General features: G+C 41.3%; 2 protein-coding genes across 2 annotated transcripts; both read right to left on the bottom strand.

Annotated features, from left to right (window-relative positions):
• Positions 1 to 1,475: 1,475 nt before the first annotated feature.
• Positions 1,476 to 2,813, bottom strand: LOC133828957 (uncharacterized). The gene is made up of 5 exons (XM_062258975.1): positions 2,711 to 2,813; positions 2,489 to 2,629; positions 2,230 to 2,304; positions 1,859 to 2,138; positions 1,476 to 1,663 (listed from the first exon to the last, which is right to left on the bottom strand). The coding sequence occupies exons 1-4, from the start codon at positions 2,726 to 2,728 to the stop codon at positions 1,884 to 1,886; spliced, it is 489 nt and encodes a 162-aa protein (XP_062114959.1). The 5' UTR covers positions 2,729 to 2,813; the 3' UTR covers positions 1,476 to 1,663; positions 1,859 to 1,883.
• A 280-nt stretch (positions 2,814 to 3,093) lies between these two features.
• Positions 3,094 to 4,182, bottom strand: LOC133828956 (uncharacterized). The gene is made up of 2 exons (XM_062258974.1): positions 3,387 to 4,182; positions 3,094 to 3,295 (listed from the first exon to the last, which is right to left on the bottom strand). The coding sequence occupies exon 1, from the start codon at positions 4,064 to 4,066 to the stop codon at positions 3,629 to 3,631; it is 438 nt and encodes a 145-aa protein (XP_062114958.1). The 5' UTR covers positions 4,067 to 4,182; the 3' UTR covers positions 3,094 to 3,295; positions 3,387 to 3,628.
• Positions 4,183 to 15,503: the final 11,321 nt, after the last annotated feature.

The raw sequence follows: 15,503 nt of genomic DNA, 5'->3' as shown, positions 1-15,503 counted from the left end.
AGTTTTAAAAATTAATAATAATTAAATAAATAATAAATTATTGTAAGAAAAAATGGTAATTTGTTTATTAAATAATATTATCTAATATTAAATAGTTATAAATTAGTTGAATATAGAAATTGATAATTATATTTAATAAAAGTTCACAAACTGAGTCGCGGTTTGACAACCTTTTGCAACGATATTTACCATCACAACCTGAAGGTGGTATATCTTCTCAAAGTCTACCTCCTTGGTCGATGCCACAACAACAACAATATTTTCATCCACCTCAACAGAATTCTCCTAACATGTATGGAAGTACATCACAACAATTTCAGTACATGCATGGACGCTCCTCCTAGTCCCCTCCTCTTTATTACTCCGACGTCCCTGTAGGATCTCAAACGTCACATCCTAGGCATCGTGACTTTGTGGATTCATCGCAACAACAGTAGCAACCACAGCAACATAGACAAGGTCAATTTGTGAGTTCGTCGCAACAGCAGCAGAGGTATGAGAGTTTATTGCATCAATCTCCCTCGGCATGGCCACATACTCGACAATTTGTAGACTCGTTTGGATCATCTTCACAGCAGTCTCCACAAGCTTATTACCCTTCACCACCAGCATCACAGTTTGCTTCACCACCATTGTCGCGCCCTAACATTGGTGAAGATATTGACCTGAATGTTAATGAATATTTCTCGCCTAGTTGGCCCGATCCAAACAATAATAATTAGTTTATGTTTTTTAATTAAATTAAGACAATTGATATTTTATTATGTTTATTTTATGATTAGTTTATATGTAATTAAATTAAGACAATAGATATTTTTATTATGTTTATTTTATGATTAGTTTATATGTAATTTTGTTTGATGAATATTAATTGTGTTATTAATGATTAATTTTAATTTATGTTAAATTTTATTATCTTTAAATAAGTATTATATATTTATTAATTATTAAACACTACAAGAAAAAATGCTTTTAATAACACCAAAAATGTGTTATCAAAACATACCATAACACTTTTTGATGTGTTAAGACCGACTATGTTATCGTAGGTCAGGGTACTTTACATAATATTTTATCATTGTTATACTGATGTGTTATTATACTGTCAACGATAACACACTTTCTGTGTTATTTTAATAAATAGATAAGTGTTTAATTATATTATTTATAGTCGATTATATAACACATTTCAATCCTTATAAATTTGTGTTATACTACACTTTAGTATAACACATTATTTGTGTTATATAATGAAGTTTTCATAACAAAATTCTTTGCATAAAAAGTGTTATTGTAATAGATATTATAACACAATTTTCGTATTATTTTAATATTTAGATAAGTTTAAATTCTCATTATATATTCATTTATATTTTAATTTTTTTTATATAATTAAAATTAGCTTTCTAATATATACTAGCATCATCAAATGAACTTGATTTTCAAATAACAAAAAGTAAAAACATTCAACATTGTATTAACAATCCACAAATTAGTTTAAAACATTCAACACTGTCATCAACAACAAAATGTTCTTTAAGTATTCAAGTAGTCTTAAATATTCAATATTTTGATAGTTACTACTTTCAACACAAAATATTCTATAGCTGCCCAACACAAAGCCTTCAAAATTAAGTATCTTTTTCTATTTTGCTTGTCACATCTGCAAAATAAACAAATAAATATTTTATTGTTATTATCTAGCATCACAAATTACTTCAAGAAAAATGCTATGGAAATTATAGCCAAGAGAGGACACCACATACAAAATAATGAATTCACAACTACACCAAAGCAAACAAGGAAACCAAACACTAAATTATAAGACATTGGTTCTTTTTTGAGTATGAAAATGTACCTCTTGGAATAACTTTTTTAGAAGGTCATGCAACTGTGGAACCAACTGCTTCTTGTATTGTAAGCATCGCATTATTAGGATGAAATAAGTAAGATTCTGGTACAATATCAACATCAACCCATACTCGCATAAAGTCTGGTCCAAGAGGCTTTCCATGTACAATTATCTTTGGATCACTAGAATCCCAATGACCTTCAACAACAATTACATCTGCCCAGTCAAGCAAGTAGCAAGCATTCTTCCCTTCTGTAAAGTTATGTCTTTTTTCTAGTGCAATACTCTACCAAATTGATTTTAAAGACAATATATTAGTTTCTGTATTTGTTCTTCTAAAATGAAAATTTAAAACAATAACAACTTTGATAATTTACCTTAGGGGACTGAATATTGTTTGACTGCGGTACATTGCGAGACTGTCCTTTGCTTGGTGTAACTTTACCACAAACCTAAATATAAAACCAAGATAAGTTTCATTGGAAGAAAATAAAACTAAGGTTTATAAGTGCAAGATAGAATTACCACCAAGTGTTCTTTAAGTATATTCATCATTTCAGTCATTTTGAGCTTCATATTCTATTGCTCTTCTTCTAACTTGGAGATCTTGCTATTACACATATTAACAACAGTTACCTTCGACCTTGTTACGCCTCTTCCGTGTCCGATTAAACGACCAGATTTTGGGTTACCAAACAATTTTGTCAAGGCATCCTCATCAGCGTTGTCTGTAGTTCCAGATTTTGGGTCTTCATGGAGAATCTCATTCAATGAACCCTGCATATAAATTCGTATAACTAATGTATGCATTATGGAAAATAAATATAAATTCACAAAAATTAAATGACTAATACTCACAAAAATATCATATGTCATTGGGTTACAGGTTCACCATTCTTCTTGGTATGGGCTCTCCGAAAAGCATCGATTCTAGATATTTTAACATCTTCATTTTCTTTTTTCTACACAATACAACAATAGAGATTATAAAATAGAGACTACAATAATGGAAGCAAAAATACAAACAGTATAAAACTTAATTATTACCATATCGTCGATTGTTCGAGCATATCCTCTTCGACTTAAGGTGTGTGGAACAGCTTTCTTTCTTCTCTCTTGGTATTTGGCCCTTATATCCTATTTAATAAATAAGTAAAAGAGGCATAACTATATTTAATTTAACACCAACAGAGATAAAAGAGGCTGCAACATCACTTCTTACATCATATTTCTTACCAAATGTTCTTTACTAATTTTTTTGGCAACAAATGCTCTCCATTCTACATCACTTTTTATGCAATCCGGCTTTAAGGCTAGTCGTTCACTCTCATTTTTTGCATTGATAATATCCTTTACAAGTCTAGATTTCCCAGCTCTCCATAGTTCTTCCATCATTTCAAAGCACATCTTTTTTTGCCAATCATCATGTAAGTCATATTGTGCCTACAAGAGAATATAGAATAATATGTTATATGTTTAAGTGTAGAGCTGGATATATAAATAAAAAATACAATCATAAAACTAGTAATTCTACCTGAATAGATGCCCAAAGAACATCTCTCATAATTGGTGAAACTTTCCTCCAATCTGAAATAGTGTAAGGAACAACCTCTCGCACAAGAGCGCCCACAAAAGAAGAAAATTGCACTGAGTTAGTACCAACTGGTTGCCCTTTTTCATTCCAGCTTATTATCCTTAAGTCATAGTTCCTCTTGGTAAGATTTGCCAATAGAGTTTTTCCCCTTGTCTTCTTGGCTAAGTTCATTACATTCGCATCTACATCTTGAGGTATTTCTTCAATCTCAGTTTGATTTGCCTCATCAGTTGTTTTTTGTAATCTAACAGATTTTCTAAGAGGTTGTCAAGTTCTATCTCAGCCACTTCTTCACATTGTGCAGCAGCCCCTTCTTCAAATTCTGCACCAACCCTTTCCTCATCAGCTATCTCTTCATGTTCCTCCCTTACTCCCTTTTCACAAACACTATCAACTACCATATCTACTTCATAATTAAGAGATCTTCTAGTTTTTGAACTTCCAAGTGACATCTCCATGTCTTCTACATCATCATTTGGATCTGGCTCTATATTATAGACCATTTGACGAGTTGCTGCTCTAGTACTAAGAGCAGGTGGTGAGTCAATTACAACTCTAACAGGTGCAGAAAACCTACGAAGAGCACTCTTTTTCTTTAAAACAGGGCTTCCAAGCAACATATCGTCATAATCAGCTTGAGTCTTCAATGATGCTTTTCGCTTTTGGCACAAAATTGCATAAAGCACCTGGGCGAAGGTGTTTTTTTGGAGATCTTCGTAATGTACTCATTTTTCAAGTTGAAATTGCTGCAATATATAAAGAAAGATAACATAAGAATATAAATCAGAAATGCGGATCACCAAAGAGTAATAAACATACACCAAAACCATAAAACCAGAATTATTTCATTCAAATTAAAATAAAATCATAAAGTACACCATAGAGAGTAATAAAACTAGATTTGTTTCATTCAACAAAAGAGTAATAATACACCAAAATTACATACAGAAAGTGTAAGCAGATTTGTTTCATTCAAAGTACATAAGAAACAGCAGGAAACTCAATTTTCTTCATTGGATTCAAGTCCAAAACACCCTCTATTTGAATCCTTTAAAGCTATATACCAATTACTTGACTCATTCTCCCTTGCATAAAAAGCTTTTTTCACTTGTGAAGCTGATACAAATGGATCCCTAATGGATTGGGCTTGTCCTATATTGAAATTTACAAGTGTATAGAACTCCGACTTCTTAACACCCATTCGAATATTTGCCCAATCGCACCAAAACAATCGAGCATAATTATATCCTTGATAACACCAAAATACTCTTCTTTATGATTCAATTGCCCACTGTCATGTGCTTCCAAGTATACACCGCTGTTTTGAGTTGTTTTTTCATCTCCTTTTTTATGGAATTGAATTCCATTAATCATGTACCCTTTATAGGAAGTGACACCGCGACTTGGACCTTCAGCCAATTGAGCTAACATGTCATCTACTTTGTTCAAGTTAGAAATCTGAAAATAAAAATATACTTGTAAGAAATTTGTACACTAAAACAAAACATAAACTTTTATCTTGGCAATAGAATACAACCTTTTCATAAAACCATAGCGGGAACCCTTCAGAATGTCGATTCCACAACAAAGTTTGATTGTTATTCAGATTTGAGTGCCTTTCTTTCAGCTCATCCATATGGACATTGAGAAATGGTTCTGCAATATCTGAGTTAAACAACACATACTGATGCGCTACTGCCAAGTTCAATCGGTTAAGTTCAAAGCACTCTGCTGCTGATAGTGGATTTTCTTCTAGTAATGTACTATCTTGATCATCATTTTTCTTTAAAAATGTTTCACAAAACCGTACACATTCAACAGCAAGATAGCGATTTGCAATACATCCTTATGGTCGTGCATAATTTGCTACAAATCCTTTCAATACTTTCATATATCTCTCAAAATGGTACATCCATAGAAATTGCACCAGACCACAAAGTTTAACTTCTCATGCTAAATGAACAACCAAGTGAATCATTGGATCAAAGAAAGAAGGAGGGAAATATTCTTCTAGTTCATAAAGAATTTCAAAGGCTTCTAGTTCCAATTTCATAATTTCCTCCTTATCAACCACACACTGACACAATCCATGGAAAAACTTAGAGAGCCGAAGAATTGTCTCTCTACAGCCTTCTTCCATTAAACCCCTTATAGAAATAGGCAATAGTTGTTGCATAATCACATGACAATCATGAGACTTAAGTCCTGTCAGCTTCTGTTTCTCCACATCTACACAGTTTCTAATGTTAGAGCTATATCCATAAGGCAATTTCAAGTCAAATAGCCTCTCACAAAGCAACTTCTTATCAGATTTTGATAGAGTGTAAGCTGCAACAGGAAGACAAGTAACACCATTTTCTTCATACGGATGGAGATGATGCATAATGCCCATCTCTGTCAAATCTAATCTCGAGTTGTAGTGATCTTTAGATTTTCCTTTGCAATCGAGCAATGTGTTAAGTATGCTTTCACAAACATTCTTTTCAACATGCATAACATCAAGGTTATGACGAACAACTAATATTTCCCAATAAGGCAACCTAAAAATAATAAACTGCTTCTTCCAGGTTTTTTCTGTGTCTATACCACGACTCCTCTTTTTTCCCTTTCCAAAGTCATTAGTCACTTTGCTTAACTGCTCAGCTACTTCAACACCTGTCAATATAATTGGACATTGTGGTGCTTTTTCCCTTGCCCTAGCTGTTGTATATTTCTTCTTTCTATAACGGTGTTCTTGTGGTAGAAATCGAATATGATTGCAAAAGGACATCTTTTTGCTATGCTTCAACCAAACAACATTTGAGTGCTCGCCAAAAACAGGACAACCATACTTCCCTTTAGTCGTGCATCCAGCTAAGTTTCCATAAGCTGGAAAATCATTTATGGTCCATAGCAACATGGCCCTTAAATTAAAAAACTTCTTTGTAGAAATATCATATGTATAAACACCATTCCATAATTCAAGTAACTCATCTATTAAGGGCTCTAAGTAAACATCTATGTCATTCCCAGGTTATTTAGGTCCAGGAATCAACATAGATAGAAAGGTAAATTCATCCTTCATGCACAACGCAGGTGGAAAATTATATACAACGAGCATTATAGGCCAAAAACTAATGTGGAACTCATATTTTTGTAAGGATTGATCCCATCAGCAGCAAGTCCTAATCGAAGGTTGTTAGGTTCAAGTTGAAAATCTGGCCATCTCTCATAAACTGCATCCCAAGCCTCTGAATCTACCGGGTGCTGCATTTTCCCGTCTCTTCTTTTATTGGTTGAATTCCATATTAAGCTTAAAGTCGTCTCTTCTTTTCTAAACATCCTTTGAAACCTTGGTATAATAGGAAAATATCTCAACAATTTGGCAGGTTGCCCTTGTAGAATCTCTTTTGTTTGTTCATTTTGCTTCCATCTTGGATATTGACAAGTTGGACATACTTGGGCATCAGCATTCTCTTTTGTATACAAACAACAATCGTTGACACAAGCATGGATATGCTTATAGCTCAGATCAAACATCTTTAGAAAATTTTTAACTGCATACATTGATGTCAGTAGGAGATTATCTTTCGGCAACATTTCTTTGATCATCTCCAACATCTCACTAAAGCCAACATCTGAGATTCCATGCTTTGTTTTTAGATTATACAGCCCAACGATAGACGAAATTTTGTATACTTTGAACAACCTTCATAAAATGGAGATTCAACATCTGCTAATAGACTCTGAAAATCAGCATCATTGTTATCGTCACCAAAATCATTGGCGTTACTTGAAAATACTCCCGCTGCCCGAAATAAATCATATTCAAGACTTGTGTTTGTCGTGCTGCTTTGAACTGGATCTTCCCCGTGATGAAACCATGTTTTGTAAGATTGGTCCATGCCCCACAAAACTAAGTGTTCGACAACTTCGTCTGAAAGTTGATGTCTTAGATTGTGACATTTGTTGCATGGACAAAGAATCTTGGCTGGAAATCTGAGATTCGTCATGGCTGTCTTAACAAACTCCCTAGCTTTTTGCTCATATTCCACTGTTTCTCTACAATTTTAGAGCATACTTCAATAATCAAGCACTGACACTTAAACTTATAACCAAAATAAACTATATGATTTTGTTTACTAACCTGTTAAGATGGATCCAACTTTTATCCATCTTCAAGGAATTTGAATTTGATGTTGTTCTCTTGATAAAATCTTGTTTTTCATCTGGGTTTAACAACTGTTAGACAAGACAATCACATTATTTGCGGTTGTAATTTCAGGGTCATGACAAGGTCATTAACACACATGCTTTTAAAAGAAAACATGCCTTGGTTGAATTTCAGGTCATCTTAAAAGAGAATTTCAGGTCTCTCCATTCCATGCCTTGGTGGAATTGAATAAAACAAAGTGAATCGGTCATTGTTTCAAGTGGGCATGTTTGCTCTAAAGTTGGTTTTTATTTTTAACATTGTAAAACTCTATTATATTTATTGAATTTTATGGAATTTGCAGCTTATGCTTTGGATTCAATGATTTTTATGTCTTCATGTTTCATTTTATGTATCTACTATATGTCTTCAAGTGGGCAATGATTGTTTATATGGCATCTTAATTTGTACATTTTGTTCTTTGCTGAAGAATTGATTACTGAATTATTTTGCTTAGTACTCAGTGAGCATCACCCCACCGTAGTTTTAGGATTGGACAGATCTTTTGGTTATCTATATGCATATTATGCTTTTCAAGCTGAAACTCAATTTAGAACACTCATCTAAACATGACTCAGACTATATTATAATTGGCATTGCGAAGAAAATGGTAAGCGGCACCCACAAATAGGTGTAACGTTTTATTTTTTTTATGCTAAACTATATTCTTGTTGGTTAGTGTCTGTGTTCATTGAGGAAAAAGAATTCGAATTTGGGATTTTTTTTAAAAGGTATTATTCTTTTGTGATCACTGGTCTTCTAATTAAGACATTGGTGTGATCCTTAGCAACTTCTAAGTTATTAGTTTGAAAGAAAAATTGTTAGCATTGGTTTATGTTCTATTCACTTATCCCATACCTTAAGCTATAGTGTGTATAATACTAGTTATGGAGTTGGGATTTTTTGTTTTTTCTTTCAAGTGAATCTGTACTGATCATGGGAGTGACTAAATGCTTGGGGTACTCTTAGGCACTGGTAGTGATCGAGATTGGTGAGAATTTTGGGAGACCATTATATATTTTGTCTAGCCTTCCTTTTTATTTTTTTTGTTGCAATTTTATGAATGTACGCCCTGATTTCCCACGGGCTATTAGCGAGCTGAGATATGGCCTAATTATATAAACCATGTGGATACCACATGACCGGAGCTGCTGTCGTCAAGTCCTACCTCTTTAGCTCGAGGTAACCAAAGGTTCACCAAGATTATTTAAGGGTCGAGTCAAGAAGGCGTCCAGCTCGGGGCACGAGCTGGAGGTGGAAGCCGTGACTCCTTATAAAGTCAACCACGCAATGTAAACGTGCATATATCAGACATCACGTGTCTGATATATCCCTGAATTCTCGGACACGCAGCATGAACGTGCGTATTCAGGCACCCACGACTGGGTTGGGCCGTGCGGCCCATTATCCCCCTTACCTGTTGATTAGACCACACTTCATTTATCAGGTTTTAGGAATTAATCATGAATGTCACAGAAGTGACATGATGGGTAAGAAGGTCACGGGATGACCCCCCTTACCAACTCCCAGGTGCCCTCTTCTATAAATATGGAGACCCTGGGAGTTGCAAAGGGTTGGATTCTATTACATAACAAAATACCTTGTAAAAAATACCAGAAATATAGCAATAATAATGGCTAGTGGAGTAGAAGGATTTTAACCTTTGAACCACCTAAAAACGTAGTTGTGTCATCAGTCCATTTTAAGATCATTTATCTGTTTCGGTTCATTATTAAGCACTAATCTCTTTCTCTTATTTTCTTAATTACCTGTTGGCGAAGAACCGCGTCAACAGTTTGGTGATTTCATTGAGAGCTAGTCAGACTGGTGCTATCACAAACATCTAACTATGGTGACCACTCGATCAAGACACGATAACGAGGCGGAACAACATGATGGGCCAGAGGCTCATCATGCCGCCATCTCCGGTGAGCGAAACCTTGAAGTTCAGCAGCGCCCGGGCAAGCAGCCAATAGGCCAGGATGACACTGGAAGTTCGGCACCCCGGCCTCCTAATCCAAACCCGGACTTTTACACGGTGGTAGAGATGGAGAATGCTCAGCTGAGGAGTCAACTGGCGAAAGCTAATCAATAGATTAAGGAGGTGTTGGCCCGACTAGCCTATCTTACAACCGACGCTAATGTCGGAAAGAGGCAAGGCGAGACTCGTAAGTCTCGCCGGGGTAATCGGTCAAGGCCTAGCCGCTCGGTCAGACCTCCGACGTCCAACTCTACTCCCTCATCGCACCGCCGAGAAGCAAACTTCGAAGAAATACCCAGAGCCGAACTATAGTATAGCCGCTTAGTTCGAACTTCAACTCCCAGCTCACTGCAAGCCTCGAGCGTGCCCAGGAGGGCTCAAGGGGATTCTAGAAGGAGATCCGGGGAGGGCTCATAGCACCAGCCCATCCCGGCCAGTCGTCCTGCGCCTCGTCCAGATCGCCAGGCGCAAGGCCCACAAGTTGGCAGGGCCGAAAGGCCCCCACCTAACCTGATCCGCCCTGATGGAACCAGGATTGCATCCCCAGTCAGACATCCTCCATCACCAATAAGATATCCGTCTCCTCCTCAGCCTATCCGAGATATTCCAGCTTATGGAAGCAGCAGGAGAAAACCGCCATCCGCAGGACCTTCCCATCGTAGCAGGGCGCCCAGAGGAAGCCCGGATCCTCACCCCCAGAGGCGGGCTCCGAGCTTCTCTAACGGGAGCTACTGGACCGGAAGTCGCCGGAGTGACCTTTCTGGCGGAGACCTGCGTCAATGCCTAAGCTCAGCGCAAAGTCCTCAAGCCACCCCGAGGGGCGACCTACGAGATCGCCTTACATCTCACAGGGGGGACCTGGTAGGAGGTGGCAGCCATGCTCGCTCAGGGGGAGACCTGTCCGAGGTACATAACGGCGGGAATGTCCCAAATAACCTATCTCAAGATAGGAGGGGCAATAACCCAATAAACGTATACAACGGATCTGGAGCTGTTGAACAGCCCCGGAATAACCAAGGAAATCAGGACAAAACCCTTGAGCGCCTGGCTCAGATGGAGGAGCTGATGAGGAAGCTCCTGTCAGAGAAAGAAAAAAACGAATATGATTCGGGGGACGAGATTGAGCTCTTCGCCCCCAACATAGCAGCAACAGCATACTCGCCCGGTTTCCGTATGCCGCACTTGTCCAAATTCAACGAAGACGGAGATCCGTCGGATCATCTGGGTATGTTCAATACCCTAATGATGGCCCACAACATTGGCCCTGAGCTGAGGTGTCTAATATTTCCCTCCACACTGATTGGGCCAGCCAGACAGTGGTTCAAACAAAGCAAGAAGCAATCAATCAACTCCTGGAAAACTTTCTCTGCTGACTTCAAAAGGGCATTCCGAGCCTCCCAGGATGCCCGCGTCAAGGCCGACTCCCTGGCTAACGTGAGGCAACAACCTGATGAGCCTCTGAAGGCTTACCTGAGCAGGTTCGCGAACATCACTGCTCTGGCCAAGGATGCAGATGACAGCTCCAAGCTCATGGCTTTGAGGACTGGAATCCTCGTCGGAGGGGGACTCTGGAATGAAATACAAAGGAAGGGATTCAGCTCAGTAAACGAACTCCTAAATAGGGCCCAAGGGTGGATCAACTTGGAGGAGGCCCAAGCCTCAGCTGCAGGGACCAGCCAGGTCCCTGAGCAGCCCGCTAGAGTGGGAACGGAGGTTGGGACAGCGACCCAGAACGTTACACAGAATAACCAGTTCAGTGGAGGCAAGAGAAAGGGGAACGACGAAGGCAACCAGCATAGCCCAAAGAAGAATAAATCCGTAGAAAAATTTAAGCCGGTCTACGCGACTTATACAGAGCTCACCCACTCTAGGGAGAACATCTTCCTATCAAACTCTGCTCGCCTCCCCTGAAAGAAGCCGGAGCCGTTAAAGCACCAGAAGGGGAAGAGAGACACCTCCAAGTTTTGCCGTTTCCACAACGACGTTGGCCACAATAACGATGATTGTAGACACTTGAAAGATGAGATCGAGACTCTCATCAGAGCTGGCCCCTTGGCTCAGTATTCGCGGAACAGGGTTCCAACAAGCCGACCTGCTCCGGAAGTCCCGGTCAGTCAGCCCGGATCTCGGGTAGATCAAGACATCCCTCCTCCAGTGATAGGAGGAGAGATATCCACAATCTCAGGAGGTCCGTATTTGGCTGGCACGAGCAGGGGTGCCCAAAAGAGGTACATAAACGAACTCAAGGCTCATAATGGAGTAGAATTTGTCCCCGAGCAGCCTCTGCCAAAGCAGCAGCAATTGAAAAGGCAACCAATCATTTTTACTGAAGAAGATGCTAGCAAATCCAGTTCCCTCATAACGACCCTCTGGTCGTAGCAGTGCAACTCGCTAATCGGAGGGTTAGGAGAGTGCTGATCGATAATGGGAGCTTGGTAAACCTTCTATTCCGATCCACGTTGGAGAAGATGGGTTTGACTGTCACCGAGCTAAAGGCGACCTCCATGATGCTGTATGGTTTTTCGGGAGAAGGATCGGCGGCTATAGGGACGATCGAGCTGGTGATCACCTTAGGAGAGGGACCTCGGACAGTCTCAAAACTCCTCGAGTTCGTGGTCATTGACTGCCCCGCTGCATACAATGCCATTTTGGGCCGACCTACACTTATAGTTTTTGAAGCCATCACCTCCGTTCGCCACCTCGCGCTGAAATTCCCTTCTTCCACGGGGATATGCACGGTCTGTGGCGATTATCTTGCTGCCAGGGAATGCTACAACATTTCCATGAAGGGAAAATCGAAACCCGGGCAGCTAACGATGGCCGTCCAAGGTGGAGGAGAGGAATCTCAGGAGCCTTTGACTAATCCTGAGATTGAAAAACCTCAGAGCGCCGAGGGGGAAAGTATCGTCCTAAGTGAGGATATTGACCCCCGAATAGGCGAGGACAAGTCCGAGCTCCAAGCTATTAAAGAGCTCGAGGAAGTAAACATCGATCCACAAAATCCTTCACGGATGGTCAAGCACGGGAAAAATCTCTGTGGCAAGAGGAAGGCAGAGCTGATCAAATTTCTGCAGGATAACCTAGATGTGTTTGCATGGTCACACGAGGACATGGTGGGAATCAGTCCAAATGTCATCATGCACACCCTTCATTTGGATAAGAGTGTTCCTACAAAGTCCCAGAAGCAGAGGCGCCTGGGAACAACTCGGGCTGAGGCCTTAGAAGAAGAAGTAGCCCGGCTCAAGAAATGCGGCTTTATCCGTGAAGCCAAGTTTTCGGTAACCCCGTGCTGGTCCCGAAGCCCAACGGGAAACGATGGACCTGCATCGACTTCTCCGACCTGAATAAACCCTGCCCCAAAGATTGTTTTCCCTTGCCAAGGATCGACCAATTGGTGGATGCCACGGCGGGGCACGAGCTCATGTCCTTTATGGACGCGTACTCAGGCTATAATCAGATCGCCATGAACCCGGTGGACCAGGAGCACACTAGCTTCTTGACCCTAACTAACGTCTATTGTTACAAGGTCATGCCGTTCGGACTGAAAAACGCCGGTGCTACATACCAGAGACTAATGAATAGAATGTTTGCCAACCAGATTGGGAAGAGCATGGAAGTGTATGTTGATGACATGATGGTCAAATCAAGGACTGCCGATAACCATGTCGCCGACCTGGAAGAATACTTCAAGGTACTAAGAGAATACGGCATGAGGCTTAGCCCTCAGAAGTGCACTTTCGGGGTCGCATCTGGAAAATTCCTAGGTTTCATTGTAAACACTAGAGGAATCGAGGCGAATCCCGATAAGATCAGATCATTGCTCGAGCTTCCCTCACCCAGGTCGCGTAAAGACGTCCAAGGCCTGACAGGAAGGGTGGCATCCCTCAATCGGTTTATTTCAAAATCCACCGACAAGTGCCTGCCATTCTACAACCTGCTCCGAGGAAATAAGAAGTTCGAGTGGACCAAGGAGTGCGAGGGTGCTTTCCTTGACCTGAAGGCACATCTGGCCGAGCCGCCCGTACTGCCCAAACCAAAGGCAGAAGAGCCCTTTTTTCCTCTACCTAGCTGTCATAGAGGGTGCAGCTAGTGCCGTATTGGTCCGTGAAGAAGACCGGGTTCAGAAACCGGTCTACTACATCAGCCAGAGACTTCTCGGGGCCGAATCCCGAAACCCGTTGATGGAAAACTTGGCGCTCTGTATTATCACGGCCTCCCGAAAGATCAGGTCGTATTTCCAGTCCCACTCAATACACGTCATGACCAATCAGCCTTTAAGGCAGGTTTTGCAAAAACCTGAAGCATCGGGACGCCTGTTAAAGTGGGCTTTCGAACTCAGTCAGTTCGAAATTTTGTACACCCCCCGAACTGCCATAAAGAGTCAGGCCTTGGCCGATTTTGTGGCAGAGTGCACAGGATTCAGGGAGGATCCTGTGGAGGAGTCACCCCAAGTCACCTCGCCCCAGGCGTCATGGAAGATCTTTGTGGATTGCTCATCTAATGAGAACGGGTCCGGGGCATAGATTCCACTCGGCGTTGAGATTCGGATTCAAGGCCTCCAACAATGAGGCCGAATACGAAGCTTTGCTTGCTAGACTGAGGGTAGCCCAAGTGCTGAAGGCCAGTTTCGTTCAGTGCTTCAGCGATTCCCAGCTCATGGTAAACCAGGTGCTAGGTGAATATCAAGCACGAGGAGCCAGGATGGCTGCTTACCTAGCCAAGGTAAAAGTCGAGCTGTCTGCATTTGAACGAGGCTCAATCGAGCAGATACCTCGAGAGTAGAACGCTAACGCAGACGCCCTCGCCAAGCTCGCTACCTCTGGGGAGACGGAGATGCTAGGGTTAGTACCGGTGGAATTCCTGGAGAAACCAAGTATAGAAGAGGTCGGGGCAGAGGTCAAAATGATTGACACCAGATCGACCTGGATGACCCCAACCTCGAGTACCTTACCGAAGGAAAGTTACCCGAGGGGCGTAATGACGCACGGCGCGTACTGTACCAGGCCCCAAGGTATACGGTGATAGATGGGATGTTGTACTGACGTGGGCATTCCCTACCCCTCTTGCGATGTGTTTTTCTAGGCGAGGCGAAGGCCATCTTGCAGGAAGTGCACGAGGGTTTTTGCGGGGATCACACTGGGGGGGCAAAGCTTGGCCCTAAAATTCTTAAGGCAAGGGTATTACTGGCCCACTCTATCAAAGGACTCGATCTCGTATGTCAAGAAATGCGACAAGTGCCAGCGATTCGCCATAGTTGCCCGAGCTCCCCCAGTCGAGCTGAAGATGATCTCCTCCCCATGGCCATTTGCAGTCTGGGGAATCGACTTGGTCGGCGCCCTCCCTATTGGAAAGGGCGGGGTCCGCTACGCTGTGGTGGCTATCGACTACTTCACAAAGTGGGCTGAGGCAGAGCCTTTGGCAATGATCACCTCCAAGAAAGTCCTCGACTTTGTAGTCAAGAGCATTATCTGCCAGTTCGGTTGCCGAAAAAAATCGTATCCGATAATGGGACTCAGTTCGACAGTGACCTCTTCACTGAATTTTGTGAAAGGTACGGCATCATGAAAAGCTTCTCCTCTGTGTCCTATCCTCAGGCGAACGGCCAGGTCGAGGCTGTCAATAAGACGCTAAAGGTGAGCCTTAAGAAAAGGCTGGATGAAGCCAAAGGGGTCTGGCCAGAACAGCTCCCTCAGGTACTGTGGGCATACCGGACCTCGCATCGAACCTCTACGGGGCATACTCCTTTTCCCTGGCTTTTGGGAGCGAGGCGGTCCTTCCTGTTGAGTTAAAGGTATATTCTCATAGAGTCCAGGCATATGACTAGGATCGTAATCATGAACTACTTTGCTCATCCCTCGACCTGATTGATGAAAGGCAAGAAAAT

Source organism: Humulus lupulus, chromosome 4 (assembly GCF_963169125.1).
Source record: "Humulus lupulus chromosome 4, drHumLupu1.1, whole genome shotgun sequence".
Lineage (NCBI taxonomy): Eukaryota > Viridiplantae > Streptophyta > Magnoliopsida > Rosales > Cannabaceae > Humulus > Humulus lupulus.
The sequence above is the reverse complement of the archived record's forward strand: the minus strand, read 5'-3'. Positions and strand labels throughout refer to the sequence as shown.